Source organism: Helicoverpa zea, chromosome 22 (genome assembly GCF_022581195.2).
Source record: "Helicoverpa zea isolate HzStark_Cry1AcR chromosome 22, ilHelZeax1.1, whole genome shotgun sequence".
NCBI lineage: Eukaryota > Metazoa > Arthropoda > Insecta > Lepidoptera > Noctuidae > Helicoverpa > Helicoverpa zea.
The window spans coordinates 8,102,740-8,128,931 of NC_061473.1; the positions used below are offsets into that span (position 1 = coordinate 8,102,740).

Below are 26,192 nucleotides of genomic sequence, written 5' to 3' on the forward strand. Positions count from 1 at the left end.
CTGATATACCTATGGCATCAGAATTTAGAGAGCAGTATTTATGCAATAAAATAAAACCTAATTATCTTACTGTGAAATCGATTGGACTATTTCATTCATTCATGACGATCCATTAGCGTGAATCTGATGTGTAAATAAACTTTTATCACGAGACCGAGACGCTTACTTGCTTTGATCCGAAAATTGAATTTACGTGTTGACTGTAATTAATTGTAAACGGGAATAAGAATAACAAATAATGAAACGCAATGCTTTATTTACAGTATATTGTGTAAGAATACCAAAGATCAATAAATTATAAATTTTCAGGTTTCTGTAACTTCTAAAAACTTTCATAAAATGTATCGTCATAAGTGCCAAGAAATATGTCTTGATTTTATTTATTTAATCAACAAGTTTCACTAAAATTATTGTTTCACTTCTGAGTTTGAAAGAGTTTATCAGAGTCTTAGCAGGCTTATAATTGTCCATATAGTTGAAATTAAAGTTACCGCTGTATAAGCTTGTACAGATTTGGTAACAGTATCATTTTCGAAGCGCCGAGTTACGTTCCTATGTAACAGCAATAACATGTGGATTTGTGGCGGTATGCTCAGCGCAGTAGCAATGAACTTAAATCTTGGAAATAGGAACGTAGGTATTATTGTCCCAACTGCTATGAAACTGAATACGCTTGCGCTTAGTATTAAACTTCCTGAAGTATCAGTAGGTGACAATGCATTTCCGACGATGTAGCTCCAGTGTGCCAGAGACCCCATTCGTATCAGCCATAGTATTTTCAAAATTACGGTACTTAATGCGACGACGAGTATGGTAGTTACGATACACATGTTTAAAAATATGATCTTCATCAGAAGTCTTTACTTTTCTGTCTATTGTATGAACATATGGTGGGTTTCCGGTAAGTCTTACTTTTTGTTAGTTACATTGTAAGTATTTCTGGTTTCGGTTTTATGAGGTATTTGAAAAATTTAAACGTTGACTTATGTGATGAGTTCATTGACTGACGCATGACAAAGACAGTCTGTGATATCAAAATAAAGGGGGGATAAATGAGGATAAATATTTTGTGCTTAGAATGTTGTTCTGAGTATAAGTATTCTGTACAATATTTAATTGTGCTCAATTAACCATAGCCGCTAGCACCTGTATACCGTCAAAATATTACTATTTATAACACAATTTTGAGAATATGTACTAGTAATTTTCAATATTATTTATGAACACATCGGTTAATATACCTATCACAATAATATGAACGCATCATGTTGATAATGTTGCAAGACTTTAGAACTTGAAAAAGCATTGGTAGTTTTAACAAAACATGCTAACAGTTTATTTTTGGTTGAAAATATATTTACTTAAACAATAAATTACCAAAATTGTATGCTTCCTTATTTTTAATAATAAGTTTTTAAATAAAACCCATGAATGATTTTAATTATTCTATAACGATTATTAAAAACGCCATGGTAGGATTGCAAACCTTGGACCGTCACACGTCATCGTGACTCGGAAAAATATTGTCTGCGGCCGAAATTATTGTGTTGGGTTCGCATAAAAGTGTTTTATTATTGAATGTGGCTAGAATAACTTAACAAAATGACTCTCACCAAGATGGAGGTGGATTCGGGGAAAGGAGAAGGATTTCGGCCATACTACATAACGAAGATTGAAGAACTGCAATTGATCGTGGCCGAGAAATCGCAAAATCTTCGTCGTCTGCAAGCTCAGCGAAATGAGCTCAACGCTAAAGTTCGTATGTTGCGTGAAGAGCTGCAGCTGCTACAAGAACAGGGATCCTACGTCGGCGAGGTGGTCAAGCCCATGGACAAGAAAAAGGTCTTAGTCAAGGTGCACCCGGAAGGTAAATTCGTGGTCGACTTGGACAAGAACGTCGACATCAACGATGTGACCGCCAACTGCCGCGTCGCGCTCCGCAACGAGAGCTACACGCTGCACAAGATCCTTCCTAACAAAGTGGATCCTTTGGTATCTCTTATGATGGTTGAAAAAGTTCCTGATTCTACTTACGAGATGGTGGGAGGTCTAGACAAGCAGATCAAAGAGATTAAAGAGGTAATTGAGCTTCCAGTTAAACATCCTGAGCTGTTTGATGCTCTAGGTATTGCTCAGCCTAAGGGTGTCCTGCTCTATGGTCCTCCTGGTACTGGTAAGACCCTCCTTGCTCGTGCCGTAGCTCACCACACTGAGTGCACCTTCATCCGTGTCTCTGGTTCTGAGCTGGTGCAGAAATTCATTGGTGAAGGCAGTCGTATGGTCAGAGAGCTCTTTGTCATGGCTCGAGAACATGCTCCGTCTATTATCTTCATGGATGAAATAGATTCTATTGGTTCCTCTCGTATTGAGTCTGGCAGTGGTGGAGACTCCGAAGTACAGAGAACTATGTTGGAGTTGTTGAACCAGCTAGATGGATTCGAAGCTACTAAGAACATTAAGGTCATCATGGCTACCAACAGGATTGATATCCTTGACCCTGCCCTGCTCAGGCCTGGCCGTATTGACAGGAAGATTGAGTTCCCCCCACCAAACGAGGAGGCCCGTCTTGACATCCTGAAGATTCATTCTAGGAAGATGAACCTTACTAGAGGAATCAATCTGCGTAAGATTGCCGAGTTGATGCCAGGAGCATCTGGTGCTGAGGTCAAGGGTGTGTGCACGGAGGCTGGTATGTACGCTCTCCGTGAGCGCAGGGTCCACGTCACTCAGGAAGATTTTGAAATGGCCGTAGCTAAGGTTATGCAAAAGGATTCCGAGAAGAACATGTCTATCAAGAAGCTTTGGAAGTAATTCATATATTTTTTATTGTACTCTATGTCTTAGGAAATTAATATGTTCTTTTATAATTAAAATTTGGTTTCATTTTAACTCCAATTAGTACAAAAATAACACCAAAGAATTTAATATTCAACATTTATTTGTACTCATTAAGATCAACTTCATACAAAAGCAGTATAAAAAATTCTAAATACACAGAAATTATGCTAAATCATAATTAGGTATTAAAATATCAATCTGAAGTAAAAACATAAAAATTATTTAACAAATAACAGGCTTATTTCAAGCCACAACATTAATACACATATTTATAAATAAAATAAATAATTAGATCCATAGAACAAAATATTATTTACTTAATTAAATAATTAGACTGTTAATTTCTTATCATTCTCCTGCTTTCCTTATCGTCTAAATCTGATTCTGTGTCAGACAAATCCTGCTGGGGCGGTGACACTGGCATTGTAAAAGGTAGGCCTCCAGTCTGTAAAATAAAAAAGTACTATTATTATACATATTGCGAAGGTCCACTAGGTGCTATATCTGTTACAGAATTGTGTTGGAACCATATATTACTTTCCTCTATGGTTGGAACTAAGAACAGACAAGTAAAGGTGGACAATGACTTGTCAAAGCGAAACAAAAATATTTTTAGAATTCCTTGTAGTACCGCTTGTATGTAACTAGCTTCACATAGATAAGTAGCCTATATGTTATTCTGATATATGAGCTATTTACTACCAAGTTTCATCAAAACACATCCAGTAGTTTTTGCGTGAAAGAGTAACAAACATACATCCTCACAATCTTCTCCGGCGTGTTTGCCTCCAACAAATGCGCATTTAAAGTGTTGATAAAAAGTAGCCTATGTGATAAGATAATCCATCACCACAAACCCATCTACATATCAAATTTCAACCAATTCGGTACCTACAGACATTTTTGCGTGAAAGAATAACAAACAGGTAGGTACATCCATACATTCTCACAAACTTTCACATTCATTATATTAATAGGATGCTTACGTTAGGTCTAGTACTCTTCCTGAAGGAGCTGTAATACATGTTTCTCATGTACTGCAAGGGGTTCACGAACTCATGCGATTTGCCACTGGGAACAGAAATAAGTACCTAATTTCTTAGTTGCCCATATTTTTTATAGTAAGGAATAACACTGCTAGCGTGGACGAGAAACTCCTGTGCCGTTGGGATAAAACCTCTATATCACACTAGACTTGGAATAATTTTTATTATTGTGGATAGTTTTTATTACAAATAAATATAAAAATAGGGTATTGGGTTGCCCGGGTAACCGGGTTGAGGAGGTCAGGCAGGGCAGTCGCTCCTTGTAAAGCACTAGTACTCAGCTACATCCGGTTAGACTGGAAGCCGACCCCAACGTAGTTTTGGGAAAAAGGCTCGGAGGAGGATGATGAAATATAAAAATAAAATTTATTCCGGACATATAGCGCCATCTATTGGTCAAACTAAAAATCTGCAGGAAGTCACTATTCCACGCGAACGAAGTCGCGGGCAAAAGCTAGTTGTTTACATTACAGGATGGATCCTATCATAATGTCAAATATAGGTAATGTAGGTAGGTTAGATTTATAAAACTTCACAGAGTAGGGTTAGGTAGATACTTACCCATTCGTCTTTATCTGAATTGCAGCATCGGCATCAGCAGGAAAGGGCGACGACTCCGTAGACGTGTTCTGGAATCTCACCCTGAAAAATAAATGAATTTCAATAATTAGGTCCACTATGTACCTACCTACTCCCCTTTAAACTATCAAATGTACTTGCCTTATACATGTAGGTATATACTTGTACCCCTTTTAAACTTCTTTGATTATTTATCTATATATTTAAAAAAAAATGTGTATCTAAGTAAAGTCCATTTCACGAAAGAAGTCCCGCAGACGCAGCGCTAGTGTCTATGCGATAGCTCAGTATATACGTACAAAAATATATAGTTCCACAATTTCCCGCGTTACTTCTTTCCTGAAATGGACTTTATGTGAAGCTTCAGCTATTTCGAATCGCTGAAAATATGCCCACAACCTTTTTAAGCACTAGTTTTGCCCCTAAGTCATAAACTACCTTAAAATGTATTCAGAAATACTCACTGCGTATAAGCCGAAGCCCTGTTCCTTTTCGGTACATACACGAAGTGGTAGTAAACGAAGACGCACAGGTAGATCACCACCATTACCATGACCGCGATGATGACGGTGAACGTCACGCTGTGGGCCGAAGCCAACTCCTCGTACGACCAGCCGTTGAACAATGGAAGCTGGAATGATCATAAATGGTCAATCATTATACAATACAACATAGTAATTGACTGCAAGGTTTCTGAAAGTGATTCTTACGAGGGAAACAAGAAAAATTACAACTACCTACCTATTTTTACCTAGGTACTTATTTTTTTGCCACTCGTTTAAAACGAAAAATTTAAAACGGTTTTCTTCAGTTTTCTTATTTCATAAGTATGGTAGCATCTAATCTTCCCGACGGTAGAAACAATTTGAATCTAAGTAGATAATTAAGGATACGAAGAACAAATTCTATCAAAGATATCGTATCGCTGTTTAGTTGACCTGGGCAAACTTAGTAGAAGCCGCCCTTCAATAATGTTGACCTCTATGCCATCAGGTACACGTTAAAATTATCTACCATAAACAGCCCGAATAATTTACCTAACTAACGTAATTATGTGAAAAAGATAATACTCACAAGTTTCTTATCACCAGCAGGACACTGTCCATTCTTCGCAAAAGCGCCATCATCGCACAGACACTTAGGGCCATCCTCATCCAACGCGCACACATTATCACAGGTCAAACCTTCGCAGGCATTTTGCACATCATCTCTCTGTATGCTCTCATGGCTAAGCACGAAGGTATTGGCGTCAAATACTCTGAAGATGAACGTCTCGCAATGTTTGGGCCCGAAGAGGAGACACCGGCTTAGACGGAAGGAGTTGGCTACTAAATAGTAGATGTAGTCTTCGAAAATGGCCAGGCCATGCGGTGCTTGTAGTTGGGGATGGTCGGCTAAGATCTTTTTGCTGGAATTGTAGAAGTTTGGTTAGGATTCGTTAGATGATAATATAGTTGAGGTTTTTTTTTATCAAGAGGTCTTGGAAGCCTCAAGAGTTTAGAGAAAGAAAGAAGAAGCGTCAAGAAATAGTCATATTACGAGTCATATTATTCACAAATTACATGATACTATATAGTACAGTAGGTATCTAGTCCGAAACAATCATAAAAATCTTCAATCGTTTCTGGATATAGCGATTTTTTACGATATTATAATTTCATGTTAATCATGAAATATTTCAGATCTAGCAGTATGTATTTCCTATTTGTATGTAGATCAGCAGATATTCACCAGCTCTGAACGCATCACAAAATTGGCAAAGCTACGTGCTTAGGAAGGTAGCCTATCTCAATTGATTCCCAGAATCCTTTATAATACTTTCAAAGTCAAAGTCAAATTGTTTTTATTTCAAATTGGCGTTTGCAGGCTCCTATGAAACGTCACACTAGTTTCTCGGTTCCAAAAAGTACTCACTGTCCATTCCCCTCATAATCCATCCGTATAATATGCGCAGGCCCAGTCTCAGCCACATACAGTTTCCTCTTGAAGCTATCCACAGCCAGCCCGGTACAGTTACGAACGGTAGTCAGGTCGGTGACACGACGCCCTGCGAGAGTGGCTGACCAGACCACGGACTCCAGTTCTCGGGTTACGCAGTAGAACATTAGGCTGGAGCTGGGGTCTACTATGAGGGCGGTTACCTGGGGTGGGAATTTAGTGGAATATGTCTTTAGTGTAGCATTTGGATAAGCAAAATATACAAGGGTACACCAATGGTTAGAACCGCAAAGTTAAATCCGGTTTCTCTAACTATAAGGCCTAAACCCTATCAAAGTGGAGCAAAGTTATCAACCAATAGAATTTCACCTCTCGGTGGATGCCACCAAAGGTGGTGAACAGATGGAATAACAAGATTTTATTGGTGGATAGCTTTGCTCCGCATTGGTAAGGTCTGGGCCTTATAGTTTTTGTGGCACCTAAAAAAAACTTCTCTGCCCCTCTTTGGTGAAGGAAGTTTGTACCTGAGCCGACATAAGATGAGCCTTAGCACTATACATATATATATATACCTTAGCATCAGAAGGCAGTTTCTGCAGAACAGCGCATCGCTTCCTCTTGACGTGACAGACTCGCACGCGGCTGTTGGCGGGCGTCGTGTCCACGAAGTATACGTTACCTGTCACCCAGTCTACCGCCACCTGGTTAAAGAAGAATGAGTGAAATGGAGAGGCTGGTACATAAATCAATAAAAATCTCTCCAAACTTTTTGTCACGCGTGATTGCGCGAGTTGCCGAGAGGGAGAGAAACGTATACAAGTACACATGCACTGTATAGAAGTAACTTCTAAACCCATCTGGAGATAGTCCTTTAAGTTGTTGCTTTCAAAATTAAATATACAAGTTACCACCAGGAAATTTCTATAATACTTAAAAGCTTGGTGGCACCGCTTTTTTGCAGTTAGCTTCTGCATCGTTTGTGAACAAACGTTGACAAAAATGTTATTATACTTACACGTGAGGGTACTCCAATATTAGTGACTGCGATGATATTGTGGGTGCTGTTCATTTCAACTAGTTTCCCTCCTTCAGCTGATGTCACGTACAATTTCTTTGCCCTGAAAAATAAAATGCGAATAAAAAAATGTGATTTTGGATTAACCAAAATTAGGCTGCTGCACATGTTAACGTATTCAACTGCAGCGTAAACAATGCTCCCATTGAATGATAAAACGGAAGGTAATTTCTTCATTCATTCTTCCTCTCAACCATAGTCACGTATTGATAACACTCACTTACTAGCTAGTGCATTATTAAGACACACTCTGTGTCTGGGAGGACTCGTAAAGCCAGCGTCCCCGAATGCTACCCAGTAGCAGTCGTTGTTAAAATCCACTGACTTTTGGGCTTGTTAGGCGATTAAAACATAAAATCTCACTCATCATCCTCCGAGCCTTTTTCCCAAACTATGTTGGGGTCGGCTTCCAGTCTAACCGGATTCAGCTGAGTACCAGTGCTTTACAAGAAGCGACTGCCTATCTGACCTCCTCAACCCAGTTACCCGGGCAACCCAAAAGCTCACTCGATAAGAAGAATTAAGACAATTTTCACTCTTACCTGACATTATAATCTATATCGGTGATAGCAGAGGTATCCTTATCGTTGTACTCGATGGCTCCGTAGCCGTCAGCTGAGATGGACCTCACGGTGTTCCCCGATACGTACAGTATTGCCATATTCCCGCGGATGGCCTTGCACGAACGACGGTCTGACCTGAGTGTAGAGAGAGGTTTTACTGCTGGTAGATAGACTTATATAATACCAACTAATTTTGTTAAAGGCAGAAAAAGTTTCTTTTTCTAAAGTTTGATAAGGAAGCGTCATTTTTCTAGTCAGTAAGTTCATCAGTCGTTGGAAATAAACAGGATCGTGGGACCCCGTGCTTGATAATTACTCCAGCGATTACTAGACCAACTAGCTAGTTATAGCCCGAATTTTCCTCGAATACTCAGCGTGATATCAAAGCATCAAAAAATTTCAGACATTATGAAGTGGTAAATACCGAGACAGAATCCCTCGGCCCGTGGAAACTACTCCCTGTACCGGGAAAATATAACCTATGTTACTTACAGATAATATAGCTTGCTAATGGTGAAAGAAATTCAAAATCGGTCCAGTAATTTTTGAGTTTATCCATTACAAACAAACAAAGTTTTCATCTTTATAATATTAGAGGAGAAGATACAATTTTGAAGTCTTTAACACTTACCTAGGAGCATACCCATGGTGACAAGTGCACATAATCCTCTTACTAACAGTGCCATCAGGCATCTTCGTCTTCACATTCACACATTCCTGAGAGCAGACGTCTTCGGAACACTCGTCTATGTCCTCACAACTGGTTTTATCTTTGGACAGCTTGAGGCCGAAGGGACAGACACATTGCCTGCCTAGGGGCGTTGGTTGGCACTTGTAGGAGCATGTGCTGTTGTTGCAGGCCGTATCTAGAAAAATACGCATTAAGTTGTATTGTTTTCTTGAGCCTAGTTCCAGGACTTTAGAACAGCTTGCTGGTCTTGCATAGGATTTACTGTCAACATTATAGAATGTGTCTTTAGGTAGGATTTGTGATGCCTTATAATTCTCACTTAACAGGCCAGCCTAAGCTGCATGGATTTTATTTTTCTCTTTTTCTTACGACCGTGACTTATGTACCTCAAAGCGAAGTCATCATGACTACCGTGCTAGTCAAGTAGAAAAGTGCTAGTCAAGTGGTAATAAACCATCTTACACCCCCAACTGGTACAAACTAATATGAGCTTTATCTCCTTACCACAGAGTCCACCTTCGTCTGATCCATCAACACAGTCGTGCTTGTGGTCACAGAGCTGCGTCCACTCGAGGCACTGCCCGCTGCCGCAGAGGAAACCCTCGCTGCAGTCAGCTGGGGAGTGTACTATTGGGAACAGGTGGGATGTTTTGTTCACTGCAAATGAAGAGGAAAATTGTTACATTAGTTCATAATATTTTTGGAGATGGTTCAATTTTCGAAATTGCGTTTTTGTGAAATATTTTGCCCAACTTGTACCTGCCCAAGAATACGAAGTGACATACTTTGGGGATTACATGCCTTTTTGGCTTAAAACTTTGGCCCCTTAAAAAATCCTTTTCTTTAAAGATAATGAATGGAATTAAAAATAATCAAGAATTTCTTTTAGGACGACTTTTTAGTGTCTAATTTTTAGTTTAGTTGTAAATATATTTTTTACCTTGTGAATAGGTCTATTTCAGTACATATGCTCATCAGCAACCATCAAGGGACACATAACTTGCCACTACATCAATATAGAAGCCCATTCTTACTTACCTCTAGCACAAGCATCAGGGGTCTCATCAGAGCCATCGACGCAGTCCCTATTGCCGTTGCAGAGCTTACTCATGGCGACACACAGGAGTTGCTGACCGCACCGAACATGCCGTGCTGGGCGTCTAGCTTGCCACCACATCAGTATAGAAGCCCCTTCTTACTTACCTCTAGCACAAGCATCAGGGGTCTCATCAGAGCCATCGACGCAGTCCCTCTTGCCGTTGCAGAGCTTACTCATTGCGACACACAGGAGCTGCTGGCCGCACGCGAACATGCCGTGTTGGGCACAGCGGTAGTCGCAGCCGTGCTCATCCGTACTGCCAGGGCAGTCTACCTTCATGTTGCAGCTGGATGGAGAAGGTTAAAAGAAGTTGGTAAGTTTATGAACTGACAATATCTTCCAGGCTATTGTTATAGAAGAAACAGTACAATCATTGCATAGATAGTTAGATCTATATACTTTATTAGGTAGGTACACCAAGTTTTAATAGATAGATATATGTATGTACATAATTAGGTACACAATTTAATATTTGATATATATGATCTTAGATCTGCTAAGGCGAGTGCACGGCACCGCGCACCGCCACGACAGGCGGTGAAGCGGATCTCATGTCGCATTGACCTGTATGATGATGCCTAACACACGTACACCGCGTGACCGCGCGTTCGAGCGGTGCACTTACCGCCTCCACGCGGCCGGCCGCGCGGTGGAGCGGAGCATCACGCACGGGTCGCCGCACTTTTGCCAGTGTCTGTAATCAAACTGGTCAAATCCGCGTCAAATCCATCCGCGCTGATAGGCGTGTAAACCGCCTTACCGCGCGGGGAGCCGCTACGAAATCCGCTTTATCAGCGGTACCGTGTGATAATCGCCTAGTTAAACTATTCACTCACAATATATTCAGTAGGTATTCATGCAAGTTATGTTAGTAGGAATTTTGGGTTCCTGAACATGCAACGAACATTCACTTTTTATCACTTTTAAAACATAATTTGGAGCCCACCACCACATTGATTTTTAACTATACACAAATACAAAAAGAAATAAGCTTTAGCATCTAACCGGGCGGTAAGCGGCAAACAAATGCTAGTGTTGTGTTCACAAGCGTACTCCCACGGAGCACAACGCGGGGACTCCTCCTACGGACGATGGGGGAAAAGCATTCATGTTTAGAGGTAACAAAAAAACTACTGGTTGGATGGATGGCCAAAAGGGGGCTACGTTCAGCGGAAAGAAATTGGCTGACACGATAATAATATCATAAACTGCAGAGTCAAGCAAAATGTATGTGCATAAATACATATGTAAGTAGCTAGTAAATGGTGAATATAATAAAACAGAATAGTTTTATGTAAATTATTAATTTGAAAGTCTCAATTTTTGAAATTGAGATTTTTCTGACTGAGACAGTTCAAAAGATAAAAAGTCGCTATTCGTCGATAATAGTCGTATATTTTAATTTTTTATATTTTTTATATTTTAATATTTTAATTTCTTATATTTTCTCTTATATCTATACAAAAATGCAGTAAACTCCAACTAAAGTAAAAATCAACAGTGCAATTCTCTAGAAAGAAATAAAAAAGTAAGTATTTAAATAACATTATAACTTAAAGATGTTGTATACATCGCGAATGAATATGCCAAACTCACCACAAACTCGACAACTTGCGGTTCCTCACAGTCTTCTTCATCAGAGAAGTCCTTGCAGTCTTGGTGACCGTCACACCTTCTTCGCAGCTCTATGCACTCTCTGTCGCGACACTGGTAAAATCCTGGGCTGCAGGTCATGTTCACTGGAAATGGAGGCAAATATGACTTCGAAATACCTTGATGTATGGGAAGCTTAAGCCTCGAGGCTGGAGGATGAATAGGTAAAAAGATTTCGCGAAATAATAGTTCTTTGAGGGAATTTTGATATGTAAGGTCCTTCAACAGATTTCGGCCTTAGCACTGACCATAGCTGTGTCATGCAGCCGGGGAGTTTGTTCCACAATTCTTATTTATTGGCCGGTTTCTAGGATCGATACAAACTTACCGCAATCAACTTCATCGGATCCATCATTGCAATCCTGATCACCGTCGCAAGTCCACGTCTTCAAAATGCAGGAGCCTGATGCACACCTAAAATCAATCGATATTTTAATAACCAGCTGGTCCCCGGGGTTTGATGTTTGCGAAGTGAGGGATAGGGGACTTTGACTGGGTAAAAGCTGGATACAGAGTTACTTTCGAGACCCGAGTATAAAGCCAACAGTTTTGTTTATTTTTATTTTTGGTTATAATTTTACAATAATATTTATATTTAATTTACAAAAATAAAAAAGGGGGGAAAATTATGCTACTAGTAGTTATGATAGTAAAAATGTATGCGAACTCTGTGCCACTGCATGTGCTGGCTGTGCCGGTGGCTCGCTACTCACATGAACTCATTGTCTGCGCAGGAGTGAGTGTCGCAGTCGGCCGGCAGCTCGTCCGACGCGTCGGGGCAGTCCGCGTGCCCGTCACACTGCTGCCAGCGCGGGATGCACACTGACGCGTCCGCGCACCCGAACTCTGTGTCGCTGCATGTACTGATGGCTGCTACAAGAACAATATCATTATTCAAATTTAACTTTGAAGCAGATTAATCTCCAAAAGTAAGTAGGCCATATGTAAAGTCACTTACTTGGTTTTTGGTAAAAGGAGCACAGTGAAGCTTTCTCTCTGTTTATGCACATGCCGTGACAGAATACTTCATTCGGCGCACAAGCAAGGGCTGGTTCCACTGTAAACGTAAAGAGACTACGATGTAGCTAAAGCCTACGGTGTAGCAGTAGCCTACGATGTAGCAGTAGACTACAATGTAGCCTACGGTGTAGTAGTGGCCTATGATGTAGCAGTAGACTACAATGTAGCCTACGGTGTAGTAGTAGCCTACGGTGTAGTAGTGGCCTACGGTGTAGCAGTGGCCTAAGGTGTAGCAGTGTAGCAGCAGATTACGGTGTAGCAGAAGCCTATAGTGCAGCAGTAGACTACGGTGTAGCAATAGCCCACGGTGTAGCAGTAGCCTACGGTGTAGCAGTAGCCTACGGTGTAGCATTTGGACTACGATGTAGCAGTGGTCTACGGTGTAGTAGTTGGGCTACGATGTAGCAGTAGCCTACGGTATAGCAGTTGGACTACGATGTAGCAGAAGCCTACGGTGTAGCAGTTGACTACGGTGTAGCAAAGCCTACGGTGTAGCAGTAGCCTATGGTGTAGCAGTTGGACTACGATGTAGCAGTAGCCTACGGTGTAGCAGTTGGACTACGATGTAGCAGAAGCCTACGGTGTAGCAGAAGCCTACGGTGTAGCAGTAGACTACGGTGTAGCAAAAGCCTACGATGTAGCAGTGTCATACGGTGTAGCAGTCCAGCTACGCCCGTCGTAAAGTTGTAGTTGCAACATTTATTTCCTGTTTTAAAATACAATTCGTGCACTTTACAAAATTCTCAATAAATAATCTATTATAATACTCACTTATACACCCTTCTTCATCCTCCGACATAGGACAGTCGACCCTCCCATCACATTTGGCACTCTTCTTCACACACACATTGCTTTTATGGCAAAGCATCATATCAGAAGCACAGACCTCTAACTTCGTGCATTGCCCATTGATCATTAACAACCCCGGGGGGCACAAACATTTGTACCCCATTTGGAAGTGTAGGGGGTCTTGGTGGGGGGTCTCGTGTGCTTGTTGCACGCAGACGTCTGAACAGGGGTTCTTTAAGCAGACGTGGTTTAAGAGGGGGTCTTTCGGATCCGGGGGGGCAGTGGTGGCTTGGATTAGAAGTTGTGTGTTGTTTGGGAAGAGACCTGAAAATAAATGAATAAATGAATATGATCTAATAGTGGTGCAGATTCCTGTATAAATACAAAAAACCGGCCAAGTGCGAGTCGGACTCGCGCACCGAGGGTTCCGTACAAATCCTGCATAGATAAAAAGTAAGTCTCGCGCCAACCGTTCAGTTTAGAACAATCATAGTTATGGTAATTTCGTGAGAGTCAAAATAGTTAATATTTTTTATTTTATAATGTAACTAAAATAGTAGGCCAGTACTTTGTAAAAGTTATTTTATTAAAGTTATTTATATACAACATTTTATAGTCATCATTCAGAAATCTGATTGAAAATAACTAATTATGTCTTAAAGGTCATTGGGCATATCTGACCCGCTTTGTAAAAAGTGGCGGACATGAATCAAAGTAGTTTTAAATCGTGGAGAATGGTATGACGTTTCTTTGAATATAAATATTTTATTAAAATTCCATGGAGACGAATGTCCAGGATCGATTAAAAAATATAAAAGACAAGCAGTTTCAGAGGATTGTACAGGTTGCAATGCTAGTTTTTATTGTTAAAGACTTTTCATAAAGAAGGAAGATGCCAATTCGAATGCCCAGCATCTGATGAGGTTCTGGAAACCCTGAGAAATCGAGGGCAACTCTTGAATATTGTAGGCACGCATCGAGTCAAAACCAGACATGTGAGTGTATTTTTGAGGGTACTGGTAAACAGTGAAGGTTTGGAGCTGATTTGATTATGGAGACTACAGAGAGTCGAGGGAACTCCTGAACGATAAGTTGCAACTACCACGTGTTTGGGCTTATTTTATTCGTATTGGCGAAGACTTTCCACATAGATAGGTTTGACTGCCATTGTGGGATCGATAGCAAAGATCACATATAGTTATGGGAACTCCTTTACAATTTATAACGTAACCTTGTATTGGAGCTTATTTTATTATAGGTGATGAGAATTCACTACTAATGGGATCTTTTATTTTTGAGGGATTAATCACCTAACGAGCCCCAGTTTCAGGTTTTTTTTCGAAACTGCCTGACGACTTGTAACTGTCGAATTGTAACAACGACTGCTAGAGAGTAGGATTCGGGGCTGCTGGCTTTACGTTTCTAGAGCCTTGACAAAAGTGTAATTCTGTCCCTTTCTTTGTTTTATAAAGTCGGCTTTATTTTATTTTGTAGCATTTTACAAACAAATCCAACTTCAAACATATAAAATGCAAGAAGAAAACAAAAGCAACAAAGAAATTAAAAAGATGTTCGGTGCATCGGTCTAGCAGTCGGTGTCTAGGGGATGCATCTATATTTATTTAACCACAGAGATCTAGACCGATGCATATATAAACAGTTTTCTTGTTGTTTTTAGAAGTTGTTTTATTTTTTTGTAAAAAGTTTTTATTTACAACTTTTGTGAAAAGTTCTCGTGAATACGAATAATATAAGCCCAAACACGACGTAACTAAAACATACCGTTGAGGAGTTCTCTCGACTTTCTCACGTCTGCATCATCAGGTAAGCTCTAAACCTTCACTGTTTGATAGTATCACCAGACATACATCTGAGAATCAAGTTTTAATCCTATGCATGCCTACAATTTCTGATTGATTGCCCTCGATTTCTCAGGATTTCCATCATCAGATCCTGACCTGATGACAATGGAAATAAACGGCGAGTATACTCTTTCACTACAAAGAAATCATTTCTCAAATCCGTCAAACTCGGTCGTTTAAATTCCCCATTGAAATGAGGAAAATATTTGATGTTTACACCTGATTTTCTCTAGATTCCCATGGTTCATATTGATGCGACTAATGCCATAGTAAATTAGAGCCTTTATCATTATACTGTGCTATATTTCGTTCGTATCCGCCGTGGGTATGGTTTCCATACTAAGGTGCCCAATGACCTTTGAATGATTTAAAATTTTTCACAGTTTAGAGGTGATGGATTTCAACTTTAATATCTCTACGCGTTCATGTGAAAAAGGGTAGGTAGTAAGTTTATAATTGTTAAAAAAATATTTTATGTCATGGAAGCAAAAATAATATTTTAATATTTTATGTAACTTCAAATTTACCATTTTCGCAATTTTTCCTTTATCTGTACTATATAACGTTGCTTCTTGCCGAATTTCAAGATTCTGAGTTCACGGGAAGTACCTTGTAGGTTTTGATTCCCTAGCGTGTGACGGAAATTCGTCTAAGGTGTCTGTATAACTGCTGTATCTTTTGATCGCGTTAGCTTAGAAGTTTGATTTTTTCACTGCCTAAAGGGACAATAGACCTAGGTATTTGGTATCAATTTCAATTTGATACCTTTATTCGTTCGTGAGAAATAAGGTAGTAAGTTTCATTTTATTAAAATATTTTTTTTTATATTATATAACTAAAAAAATGAGATTTTCGAATTTTTTCCTATATTTGCATTATATGACAATGCTTCATGCCAAATTTCAAGACTCTGAGATTACGGGAAGTATCCTGTAGGTTTTGATTCCTTTGCGAGTGTCGAAAATTTGTTGAAAATATCGACATAATCGGCTGTATCTTTTGATTGACTTGGCTTAGAAGTTCGATATTTGCACAGCTTAAGGCGAGGAAGTGGTCAACAATAATTCCATAACCGGCACGCGCATCTAAGGCGCCAAAAGGGGTCGGAGCGTCTGAGCGGGGCGAGGATAACAATACGCGCGCTAGCTTATAACTAAAAGTCGTAAGCGACAAAATGGTTTTGTAATTTTAATATTTAGAAATGATAATTTAATAAAAATTCCTACTACCATTTTAAAGAGTATGTATATACTCAACTACTAAAAAAGTTAAGAGGCTTAAATCGGTCCCGTTTGCCCATAATATGTGAATCTCTTTTTAAAAAGAGGTATGTTTGATATATTTTTCTCTGTTATAAAAGTTACCTAATCATGTTTCTACAACTAACAAAATAAGGCTTATATCATGAACTTTCAGGTAACCAAGTTGTATTTTGATCCGTTTTGTATTTACTGAGAAAAATTGACATCCTTGGCGCCAAAAATTCCAATTCGTCCTCTTAAAGGGACAATAGACCTGAGTATTTCATGTGAATTTCAGCTTGATACGTCCACGCGTTTTTGAGATAAAGGGTCTTGACAGACAGACAGACAGACAGACAGACAGACAGACAGACGGACAACAAAGTGATCCTATAAGGGTTCCGTTTTTTCCTTTTGAGGTATGGAACCCTAAAAGTAACTAAAATGAGACAACTTTAGTGGTGATTGTACTGTTTCTATAAATTGTATCATATCTGAATCGGATTGTACTAAAAACCACAAAAAATTTTGTTACCACACTTTTCAAAATTACCGGCTATGAGATAGTTCGAAAGAGTTGCCGCGGGCGGCGCTGGTACACAAAGGGCTTAAGAAGGAATATAGTGGATATTAATTACCAAGAGTCACACTTCCATCCATTTTAGTAAGAGTAACACTCACTCACAGCGGGGCCAATTGATGATTTTCCCATAAAAAAAAACAACACAAAAACAAAGCTTCATATAAAAATCTTACCAAGATCGATCCTGCGTATTTTCTGCGAGGTCTCATGTATGTCGGACCAGAAGAGTCTGGTGGTGCGTCTGTCTGTCCAGAACACGTAGTTATCAGCTATGGCGAGACTGGTCACAGTTGTCGATAGCTCGCGGTGATTCTCTCTGCCGGTACCTGATAAAATACGACATTATATATCTAGGTATACATATAGTACGAACATTATTCTTTTAATTATACAAACATCTAACGTTAGAAATATATGACGTTATGATACTGAGAGTGAAACCAAACATTCATCTTTTTCATAACATTTGAATCACTGAATGACCATACGAAGCATTCAAATCTAAGACTAAGTAGTGTCATTAGCACATTAGAAAAGAGGACCAGTCACAACACATGTAAAGAGAACCCAATTCTGGGTATCTATACTAATATTATAACGCTGAAGAGTTTGTTTGTTTGAACGCGCTAATCTCAGGAACTCCTGGTCCGATTTGAAAATTTATTTCAGTGTTAGATAGCCCATTTATCGAGGAAGACTATAGGCTACTTTTTATCCCGGTACGGGAAGTAGTTCCCACGGGATGCGGGTGAAACCGCTGGCAGAAGCTAGTAAAATATAAGCACGCTGTTTTACATAAACTTTATGTATTTTTTTTGTTTAATTTATTAAGTGTGCATGTGTAAATAAACAAATAAAATGCCATTTAGTCACACACTGACCTTCAGGATGCATGTAGTCGATGACGCCGTTGCTCTCATCAGATATGTACACCAAGTCCATGTGTTGTACGTAGCGAAGACGCACATGAGGACCTACAGAAGTTATATTAATTGGACAAAATACGACAGCTATCTACAATCCATATACATTATACAAATCGAGCCGATACTAGTAGATGGATTGTAGATCATGACATGGACATGTAAAGAGGAAAATAAAACACGTGCAACAGAGTTTATTAAGCGTGAATGTAGAATGTAGGAGAGGGAGAGAAAGACCAAGAAGGACACAATTTGTAAAACTGCTGATGTTATACAAGTCCAAAATAAGTAAATGATTTTATTTCTACCAATTGCTTTTATATGCAAAAACGTGGCTATAACAGAATTTTTCAAATTATAAGAGATCACAGACCTAACATGGTCGTGTAATAAACCTGCTAATCTAAAACTAAATACAGGCCAGCTTCAAGCAATTCATCCGGAATCCAAGTCCAACACAAGGAAAAGGCTAGGCAGATAATTTACCTCTCAAGTTGTTCATAATGACGTGCCTCCGGTCCTGCCCGTCGAGGCCGATGCTGTCGATGTGGATGACATTGTGCATGTCACTTTCCACTACTGCCACCATCATCCTCCTGGAACCAAAAGAATGCAGGTATTTTTTACCCAATTGCCAAGAACGATTGTGTTTCACGTGCATCTTGTTGTTATTTAGCCATATACAGAAAGAAAGCTGGTGATCGCCAGTCGGTGATGATCTACCAACACGTATCTTCGTTACTCCATCTTTACTTTATGTAAATGATACCAAAATGGAACATGGTGGATAGCCGTGGAAGACAGCGCCGGCTACCAGATTTCTTTCTATATATACGGCCTTAACATAAAAATACATTTTGATGAAGGGACCTACTTGCTGGAATTCAAATTGTAGATAAATGAACAAGATAATAATAAATAAAAAAATTTACCTGAGTGTGACAAATACTATGCTAAAATTGGTTCAACCACTGTGAGATGATTATCTCACACAGCACACAAACATACTGTTTACTCAGTTTGACACAAGTCAAACTGAGAACCTCCATTTTAAAATCGGTAATAAGTTGACTCACCCGTAATCCGGCAACACACACATGCTGATAGGCACCTCCTGGTCTTGGAACCTGTACACCACAGCACGCTTCTGAGTCCTGAGGGAGACTGCTTCCACCACGCGACGACCCTCGTCCAATACGTATAGATTGTCCGTCACGTAGTCTGGGAATAAATATTATTTTAAATATAAATAAAAAATGTTTATTTGCTAAGAAATTTGGTGATTGATACACCCGTGCAACGGAGAGCACGTAAATGTCGTTCTTGCTTGCGATCTCTTTCCGGTCGTGTCGGATTGCCGTCCCATCGGACTATGAGAGTGAAGGAATAGTGAGTGCACCTGTGTCTGCGCAAATGCTTGTGCACTATAATATGTCCTGCGCAGTTAGCTAATAGTAATCTCCTTATATGAAAACAGCCACCGCAGCTGACAATCGGCTAGCACGCCAATAGTATTATTATTACATACTCATAGCCCGATAGGACGGCAATTCGACACGACCGGAGAGTAGGCGTTAAACACTTACCATAATCCATATCGAGGACGTTATCCAGGCCGTTATAGACGAGCAGGTGCGTGATGCCCAGCGTGAAGTCCGTCATGTTTATGTAGTTTATCGTCCGACGCTGTCCGTCGTAGATGAATAGCGAATCTGGGAATATGATAATCTTCATTAAATGCTTTTAGAGGCAGGACCTTAAGGAATAGTGCAGTGTAGGACATTTTGATGGATCAAGTTAACTGTGGCACGAATAAATATCTGCAATATTTTTTGGGCCTTTTAAAAAGGTAAGGTTTTTTTGTAAGATATGTATTTAATTTTTGCAATATATGCTTATTATTTTAACCAATATTTCCCAATTATAAGTCTGACTCCTTATCTCCACTAAGTTTTGTTAATTTATTGCAGGAACGATTCTAAATGATTTATTTCTTCACTAAATATACAGGGTTACTGGTAAGTAGACCGCATCCTTTCAGGAGGTGATAGTATAGGTCAATACGGACAAATTTGACCCTGGGATACACTGGGCAAAAGTTAACCCGTTTCAAGATAATCGAATTTTAAGATCTTTTCTTTACAAGTCGTCTAGGTACACGTATACATTTTTATTACTAGTTAAAAGTCTCGTTTTTGCGGATTTTTGTGTGTTTTGTGGCTTTTTGGATAGCCATATAAATGTAGATGTTTTTTAAGTATTCTGCACAAAAAAATGAAAAGTAATATTTTTGAGAAAATATCTACTAAAAAAGTAATTTCTGTTCGCTATAATTTCCTCTGAGATTTGTACAGTTTTATGGTTTGTTATTATGAAATGATTCATCTTCTATCCAAAAACAAACAAAAATCCACAAAAATGAGACTTTTAACTAATAATGAAAAGTTATACGTGTACCTAGACGACTGATCTTGAAATTCGATTATCTTGAAACGGGTTAACTTTTGCCCAGTGTATCCCAGGGTCAAATTTGTCCGTATTGACCTATACTATCACCTCCTGAAAGGATGCGGTCTACTTACCAGTAACCCTGTATAAGTCAAATACATATGTATTATTAGAAAGTTAAAATTCTGATGAGAATCCTAAATCGGAAGTAGTGTCTCTTCTGACTAATTTAATCCAAATTAATTAAGGCCTTACCTCAAAAGAATCTTACCTCTAGTATTATCATAAGCCATGGCCTGCACTCGGCCTATATCGAAGTGCGTGGCATGACACTCGGGGTTGCCGAGCGACGAGTGCTGGATGCGAGTGAAGAGTTGCTGGCCTGCCACCACCACGTACTGGGCGCGGTAGCCTGGAGCATCTGAAGTTTAACACCAAAGAGTTAGTAGAAGAAAGTTGAGAAGAGAAAAATCTGAAATAAGAAACCTCAATTCTTAAAATGACCAAAAGGCTGGTATTGCCATCCAGTTTGGCAATTAATTATTTATGCATAGTTTTAATTTTTCCCCTTTTTTGTTTTTGAAAATATGTAGATTTGATATACCTATTTATACAGGAATAAATTTTCAGCAGTGCGCAAAAAAAAACTGGTGGTCCAGAATCGTTAACAGAACATATCTGCATCATCAGTAAAAAAATTTTTTTCATTCTTTTGTCCGCCCTAAAATCAGCAAAATATGGATACCAACTATTCTTACGCGCGCCGAGCGGAGCTCCGTCAGTAAACCGGTTTCGCGTTGCCGCCGTGCATACTATGACGACTGTGACCGTACTATCGGTTACAAAATAAACATCTTTCGATATCAATAACTTTTCTTTTCTGTACTAAAACACTACAAAATAAAAATATACGTATCTATAAAACTTATTTAACTATAAGTTGACAAAGTTTGTGCACTGGATAAAATTCATTCCTGTATTGAATAAGAATGTATAAATAGGATAATTATTAGCTGTAGGAAACTATGTTTAAACAGAATGTCCACACGCTAAGCAAGAGGCCAAAATTAAAAATTCCATTTTCAACAAGTCAACTTTTAAACATTTGGGATTCGATATCATTTCATTTGTTTGAGAGCTACGAGCACCGACGACTTCTCGTATTTAATTTTTTTTTTTTTTTTTTTTTTACAACATTATGTTTATTTATTAATTACAATACTAATATTTACAATACATATTTACAATAAAAATCAAAAACTATCCTAGTAAAACAAACAACTAAAAAGCGTCAAAAAATTCGTCCCCATCGCTGTCAACTGGGAGCGTGCCCAAGAGGCTGGCAGCATTACCTCGTTGGATCGCCATGCTGATTCTTTGTCCGAGGTAATAGCCAGCCTTCTGGTCATTTAATTTATTGAATACCTCTTTTTAAAGGAGTTACAAATACAAGTTACGAAAAAAATAAAATTACTGCTGAAAAAAAATGTAGCTATATTTTTTATTTATTTATTTATTCCTTTATTTCAGGCAACTAGGGCCCATAAAAATACAAATACACATATATCGTACATTACAATACTTATAAACTAATACATAAAAATTCACCATATCAATATATATATACAATACTATATCTATAAAAACTTAAACATACTATAAATACATAACAAATATTCTTAAAACTAATGCACACGATGTGTCGGCGTCGTGTTACGCTGACTGGTGTCACGTAACCGGCCACGAAACCGGCGGTACAGAACACCCTTCGGCCAAAAATCTTCCTTGAGGACCTTCTCGAGACCTTGTGTCGGAACACGCACCACGAACGAGTTAAAATTTGTGTTGTGACGCGGTTCCAACCTCACGACCCTCAAGGAACCGAAGGACCGAAGACCAGCTGGAGGTCTTCACGCGCAGATATTCCACGACCTCCTCAACCTTCGTGGAATGGTGCAGCCTGGACACGTACAGCTGCGTCGTCGGAATAGCTGGACGCAGCAGCATATTGGGCCCCGCCAGCGCAGTACCGCACTGGTTCCGACAAGGAGGTTTCTTTTTCTTCCTCTTCTCGACCTTGACGAAACCATCCTTGTCGCACGTGTCGACCTTGGGACCCTGCCTTCTCAAAACCTGGTTTGGTTTCGATCGGCTCTTCTTACCCCCTTTTGTGGTTTCCGCTATTTTAACCTGCGAGTTTTGTGGCTCAACAGGCTTCTTAGCGGCTACAATTGCTGCGTAGGCTCGTGTGGGGGTTGACGAACCTACACGAGTCATCGTCTCTACCGATGTCGAGGCAGGGACGGCGGCGGCACACGTTGCAACGCATGCATTCTCGGCAGTAGGTGACGCATTCGAGCCCGCCGACTCGAAACTGCAGATGGAGGCATTTTGCGCCCCGCGACGCGTGTTCACATTTCTGTCGCCGTCGGTAGGTGACCTACTTGCAGAAATTGCATTGCGCAATGCTACTAATTCTGCCCGTAGATCACTGATGGTGTTGTTGGACACCTCCAGCTGATGCTGCATCTCGGCCTGGCTTTGCTTCAGGAGTGTAATGTCCTTCAGCAGCCTGGTGACATCTACGTGGTCGAACGTGACGGGAGGAAGCTTGTGCAGGTCCTTCGCCACGAAATCGGGCACGTCGTCCGGCTCGGTCTCCTTCAACAGCGTGAAGATGTCTTGGAGACTCTTCTCTGTGCCATCCCTTCGACGAGACGGCATCTGGCTAACTTTGCCAAGCGTCGTGAAAAGCAGCAATTTAGCACTGCTAATTTCATCTTCCTTGAACGAGGTCTTGCAGATCTGCAAGATGCTAACCTCGTCCATGTAGTCGATGGCATGTTTAATAAATGCCAACACTTCGTTGGCTATGAGCGTTTGTGCACTCATAGCGAAAACCGGGCAGCGGCTATAGCCGCGCAATTCGCGAATTTAAAATTCATACAGTGCAGCGCAAACGCCTCCGTACTCGACCGCGTATGGCACTGGACTCATATACTGGACTATAGGTAAAATACTCACGATGGCACACGTTATTCTCGATCTCCATACCGTCGGGACATGCGCAGGAGTGCGTGACGTTCGACGTGACGAGACACAGGTGGGAACAGTTGTTGTTACTGCACGGGTTCGAACTCCTGTCCATCAGGACCGGATGGTACATGTGCATGCCTGGTGGGTAATTGAGGAGAAGTGAATTTCAGAATCTTGCTGTTTTGTGAAAATGTCTTTGAAAAGATATGCCATGAAATAATTTACTTGTATTTCTGTCGCAGAAAACGTAAACGTAATGTTTCAGGTATAGTGTTGTCCTTAAAATTGAGTGGCGTTTCAGGTTTTATTCGGTCGCCTGAGGTACATACATAATTAGGGAGATGGTTAGATTTTTAAGACTCATATTAGGCGTCAACCAAATATAACTTTATGACTCTAAATCATCCCTTTATAAATGTGTTACAATACAAAGCTACATGAATGGCCTGATCTCTCTCCGATCGTGTCGGGTTGCCGTCCCATCGGGCTATGAGAGTAAAGAAATAGTGAGTGCACCTGTGTCTGCGCAAATGCTTCTGCATTATAATATGTGCTGCGCAGTTGACTAATCTCCTTACATGAGAACAGCTGCCGTAGCTGATAACCGGCTAGGAGGACATCATCATCATCACATAAATGGGTTCATAGCGTCTATAAAACAAACCAGCTTTTTTTTTCGAAAAATATTATTTCTTGATAGTGATACCCACATACAGTTTCTATGAAGGACCTACAAAAAACTTACCAAATATAGGTTCATTAAGCGTCAAGAGCACATTCCTCTTCTGCGCACTTCCATGCAGTTTGTCTGTGGTCTGCAGGCTGTTGGTGGTCCAGTCACTCCAGAATACGGTGTTCTCGAACACGGAGATGGAGTAGGGGTGGTGGAACGGCTCTTCGAAGAGTGACTGTTGAATATTTTGGACTTATAACGATTTTTCTTGGAGTAAGGGTTCATAAAGGTTGATTCAGGACTGACTGAGCAAATGCCCCTTTTGATTGAGCAGATACAGTTGCGTTCTTGGTGAATTTAATGAAAATGAATCCCCCTTTTTTCCCTCACAATGATTTTCCACAATTACTATGTTTCGAATATAGTTACTTTGGTCTGAAAAGCGTGTGTCAGAGCCATGGATTACTCTCTAATTAGGAAAAGAAGTCTATTAGGCTGTCCAATAACAAGTTCACAAAAATTTCAAAACGCCCAAGTTCACCAACAACATAAACATCAATCATGTTTCCTGAAACCTCCGTTTAAAATTAATTTGAAAGTTAACTGTCGTCTTAAGAAAAAAGGGACGTTTATGCTGTCGGTAAACTTGAGCATTAAAATAATTGCGAAAAACTCACATAAACATGCTTCCCATTAATCATGACGACTTTGACGGTCTTATCGACGAAGTACAGACGTCCGTTTGGCGCGTCAATGGCCAGCCCAGTGGCGAACATCTCCATATTGTCCACTAGAACGTCCGGCCGGCTACCGTCCATGCGGGCGGACATTATGATAGCACGTTGATGCCAGTCCGCCCAGTACATTTTGCTGGAGAAGAATGAATGCAGTTAGAGGTATACTTAGAATATTCTTACTGTAGACAATTGTTAGAAGTATTGTTGGCTTGCGATATAGTTTGACAATGCTGCCATACGATTAGGATAATAGTCACAGGCGACATGATGAAGACTTTGTGCTCTCTTTTATGTACTATCCCTTATTTATTTAATTATGTACTTCCTTATGTACTACCCCTTATTTACTTACCTTATGTACTGCCCCTTATGTACTACCACTTATTTACTTCCTTATGTACTGCCCCTTATATACTGCCCCTTATGAACTACCCTTTATTTACTTCCTTATATACTGCCCCTTATGTACTACCACTTATTTACTTCCTTATGTACTGCCCCTTATGTACTACCACTTATTTACTTCCTTATGTACTGCCCCTTATATACTGCCCCTTATGAACTACCCCTTATTTACTTCCTTATGTACTACCACTTATTTACTCCCTTATGTACTGCCCCTTATGTGCTACCCTTTATTTACTCCCTTATGTACTGCCCCTTATGAACTACCCCTTATTTACTTCCTTATGTACTGCCCCTTATGTGCTACCCCTTATTTACTCCCTTATGTACTGCCCGTTATGTGCTACCCCTTATTTACTCCCTTATGTACTGCCCCTTATGAACTACCCCTTATTTACTTCCTTATGTACTGCCCCTTATGTACTACCACTTATTTACTTCCTTATGTACTGCCCCTTATGTGCTACCCCTTATTTACTCCCTTATGTACTGCCCCTTATGTACTACCACTTATTGACTCCCTTATGTACTGCCCCTTATGTACTACCACTTATTTACTTCCTTATGTACTGCCCCTTATGTACTACCCCTTATTTACTTCCTTATGTACTGCCCCTTATGTACTACCCATTATTTACTCCCTTATGTACTACCCCTTATGTACTACCACTTATTTACTCCCTTATGTACTGCCCCTTATGTACTACCACTTATTTACTCCCTTATGAACTACCCCTTTATGTAACGTACTGGCGCCTTATAAAATATAGCCTATGTCTATGTTACAAAGCAATAATGTAGCTTTCTCAAATCGGTTCAAATTGGTTGCATAGTTTCGGAGTATTCACGCCAAAAAAAATCCTCTTTATATTATATTAGTATAGTTATACAGGAATGAATTTTATCCAGTGCGCAAACTTTGTCAACTTATAGTTAAATAAGTTTTATAGATACGTATATTTTTATTTTGTAGTGTTTTAGTACAAAAAAGAA

General features: G+C 39.8%; 2 protein-coding genes across 2 annotated transcripts in view; one reads left to right on the forward strand and one right to left on the reverse strand.

Annotated features, from left to right (window-relative positions):
- Positions 1 to 1,484: 1,484 nt before the first annotated feature.
- LOC124641336 (26S proteasome regulatory subunit 8) lies at positions 1,485 to 2,873 on the forward strand. The gene has a single exon (XM_047179396.1). It carries the CDS (start codon positions 1,603 to 1,605, stop codon positions 2,809 to 2,811), a length of 1,209 nt encoding a protein of 402 aa, XP_047035352.1. The 5' UTR covers positions 1,485 to 1,602; the 3' UTR covers positions 2,812 to 2,873.
- A 47-nt stretch (positions 2,874 to 2,920) lies between these two features.
- The window catches only part of LOC124641337 (vitellogenin receptor), a 31,750-nt gene continuing 8,478 nt past the window's right edge, over positions 2,921 to 26,192 (reverse strand). Inside the window, exons 9-35 of the mRNA XM_047179397.1 lie at positions 24,735 to 24,927; positions 24,130 to 24,292; positions 23,373 to 23,522; positions 20,620 to 20,769; positions 19,487 to 19,612; positions 18,977 to 19,121; positions 18,387 to 18,496; positions 17,859 to 17,951; positions 17,151 to 17,303; positions 13,274 to 13,615; positions 12,441 to 12,539; positions 12,196 to 12,355; positions 11,811 to 11,896; positions 11,426 to 11,568; positions 10,835 to 10,911; positions 9,934 to 10,115; positions 9,235 to 9,387; positions 8,671 to 8,905; positions 8,019 to 8,174; positions 7,417 to 7,519; positions 6,974 to 7,102; positions 6,378 to 6,604; positions 5,538 to 5,871; positions 4,928 to 5,094; positions 4,446 to 4,526; positions 3,825 to 3,909; positions 2,921 to 3,283 (exon numbers count right to left, since the gene is read on the reverse strand). Of these exons, the coding sequence (XP_047035353.1) occupies positions 3,176 to 3,283; positions 3,825 to 3,909; positions 4,446 to 4,526; positions 4,928 to 5,094; positions 5,538 to 5,871; positions 6,378 to 6,604; positions 6,974 to 7,102; positions 7,417 to 7,519; positions 8,019 to 8,174; positions 8,671 to 8,905; positions 9,235 to 9,387; positions 9,934 to 10,115; positions 10,835 to 10,911; positions 11,426 to 11,568; positions 11,811 to 11,896; positions 12,196 to 12,355; positions 12,441 to 12,539; positions 13,274 to 13,615; positions 17,151 to 17,303; positions 17,859 to 17,951; positions 18,387 to 18,496; positions 18,977 to 19,121; positions 19,487 to 19,612; positions 20,620 to 20,769; positions 23,373 to 23,522; positions 24,130 to 24,292; positions 24,735 to 24,927 (4,150 nt within the window). The 3' untranslated portion in view covers positions 2,921 to 3,175. The remainder of the gene's footprint in view (positions 3,284 to 3,824; positions 3,910 to 4,445; positions 4,527 to 4,927; positions 5,095 to 5,537; positions 5,872 to 6,377; positions 6,605 to 6,973; positions 7,103 to 7,416; positions 7,520 to 8,018; positions 8,175 to 8,670; positions 8,906 to 9,234; positions 9,388 to 9,933; positions 10,116 to 10,834; positions 10,912 to 11,425; positions 11,569 to 11,810; positions 11,897 to 12,195; positions 12,356 to 12,440; positions 12,540 to 13,273; positions 13,616 to 17,150; positions 17,304 to 17,858; positions 17,952 to 18,386; positions 18,497 to 18,976; positions 19,122 to 19,486; positions 19,613 to 20,619; positions 20,770 to 23,372; positions 23,523 to 24,129; positions 24,293 to 24,734; positions 24,928 to 26,192) is intronic.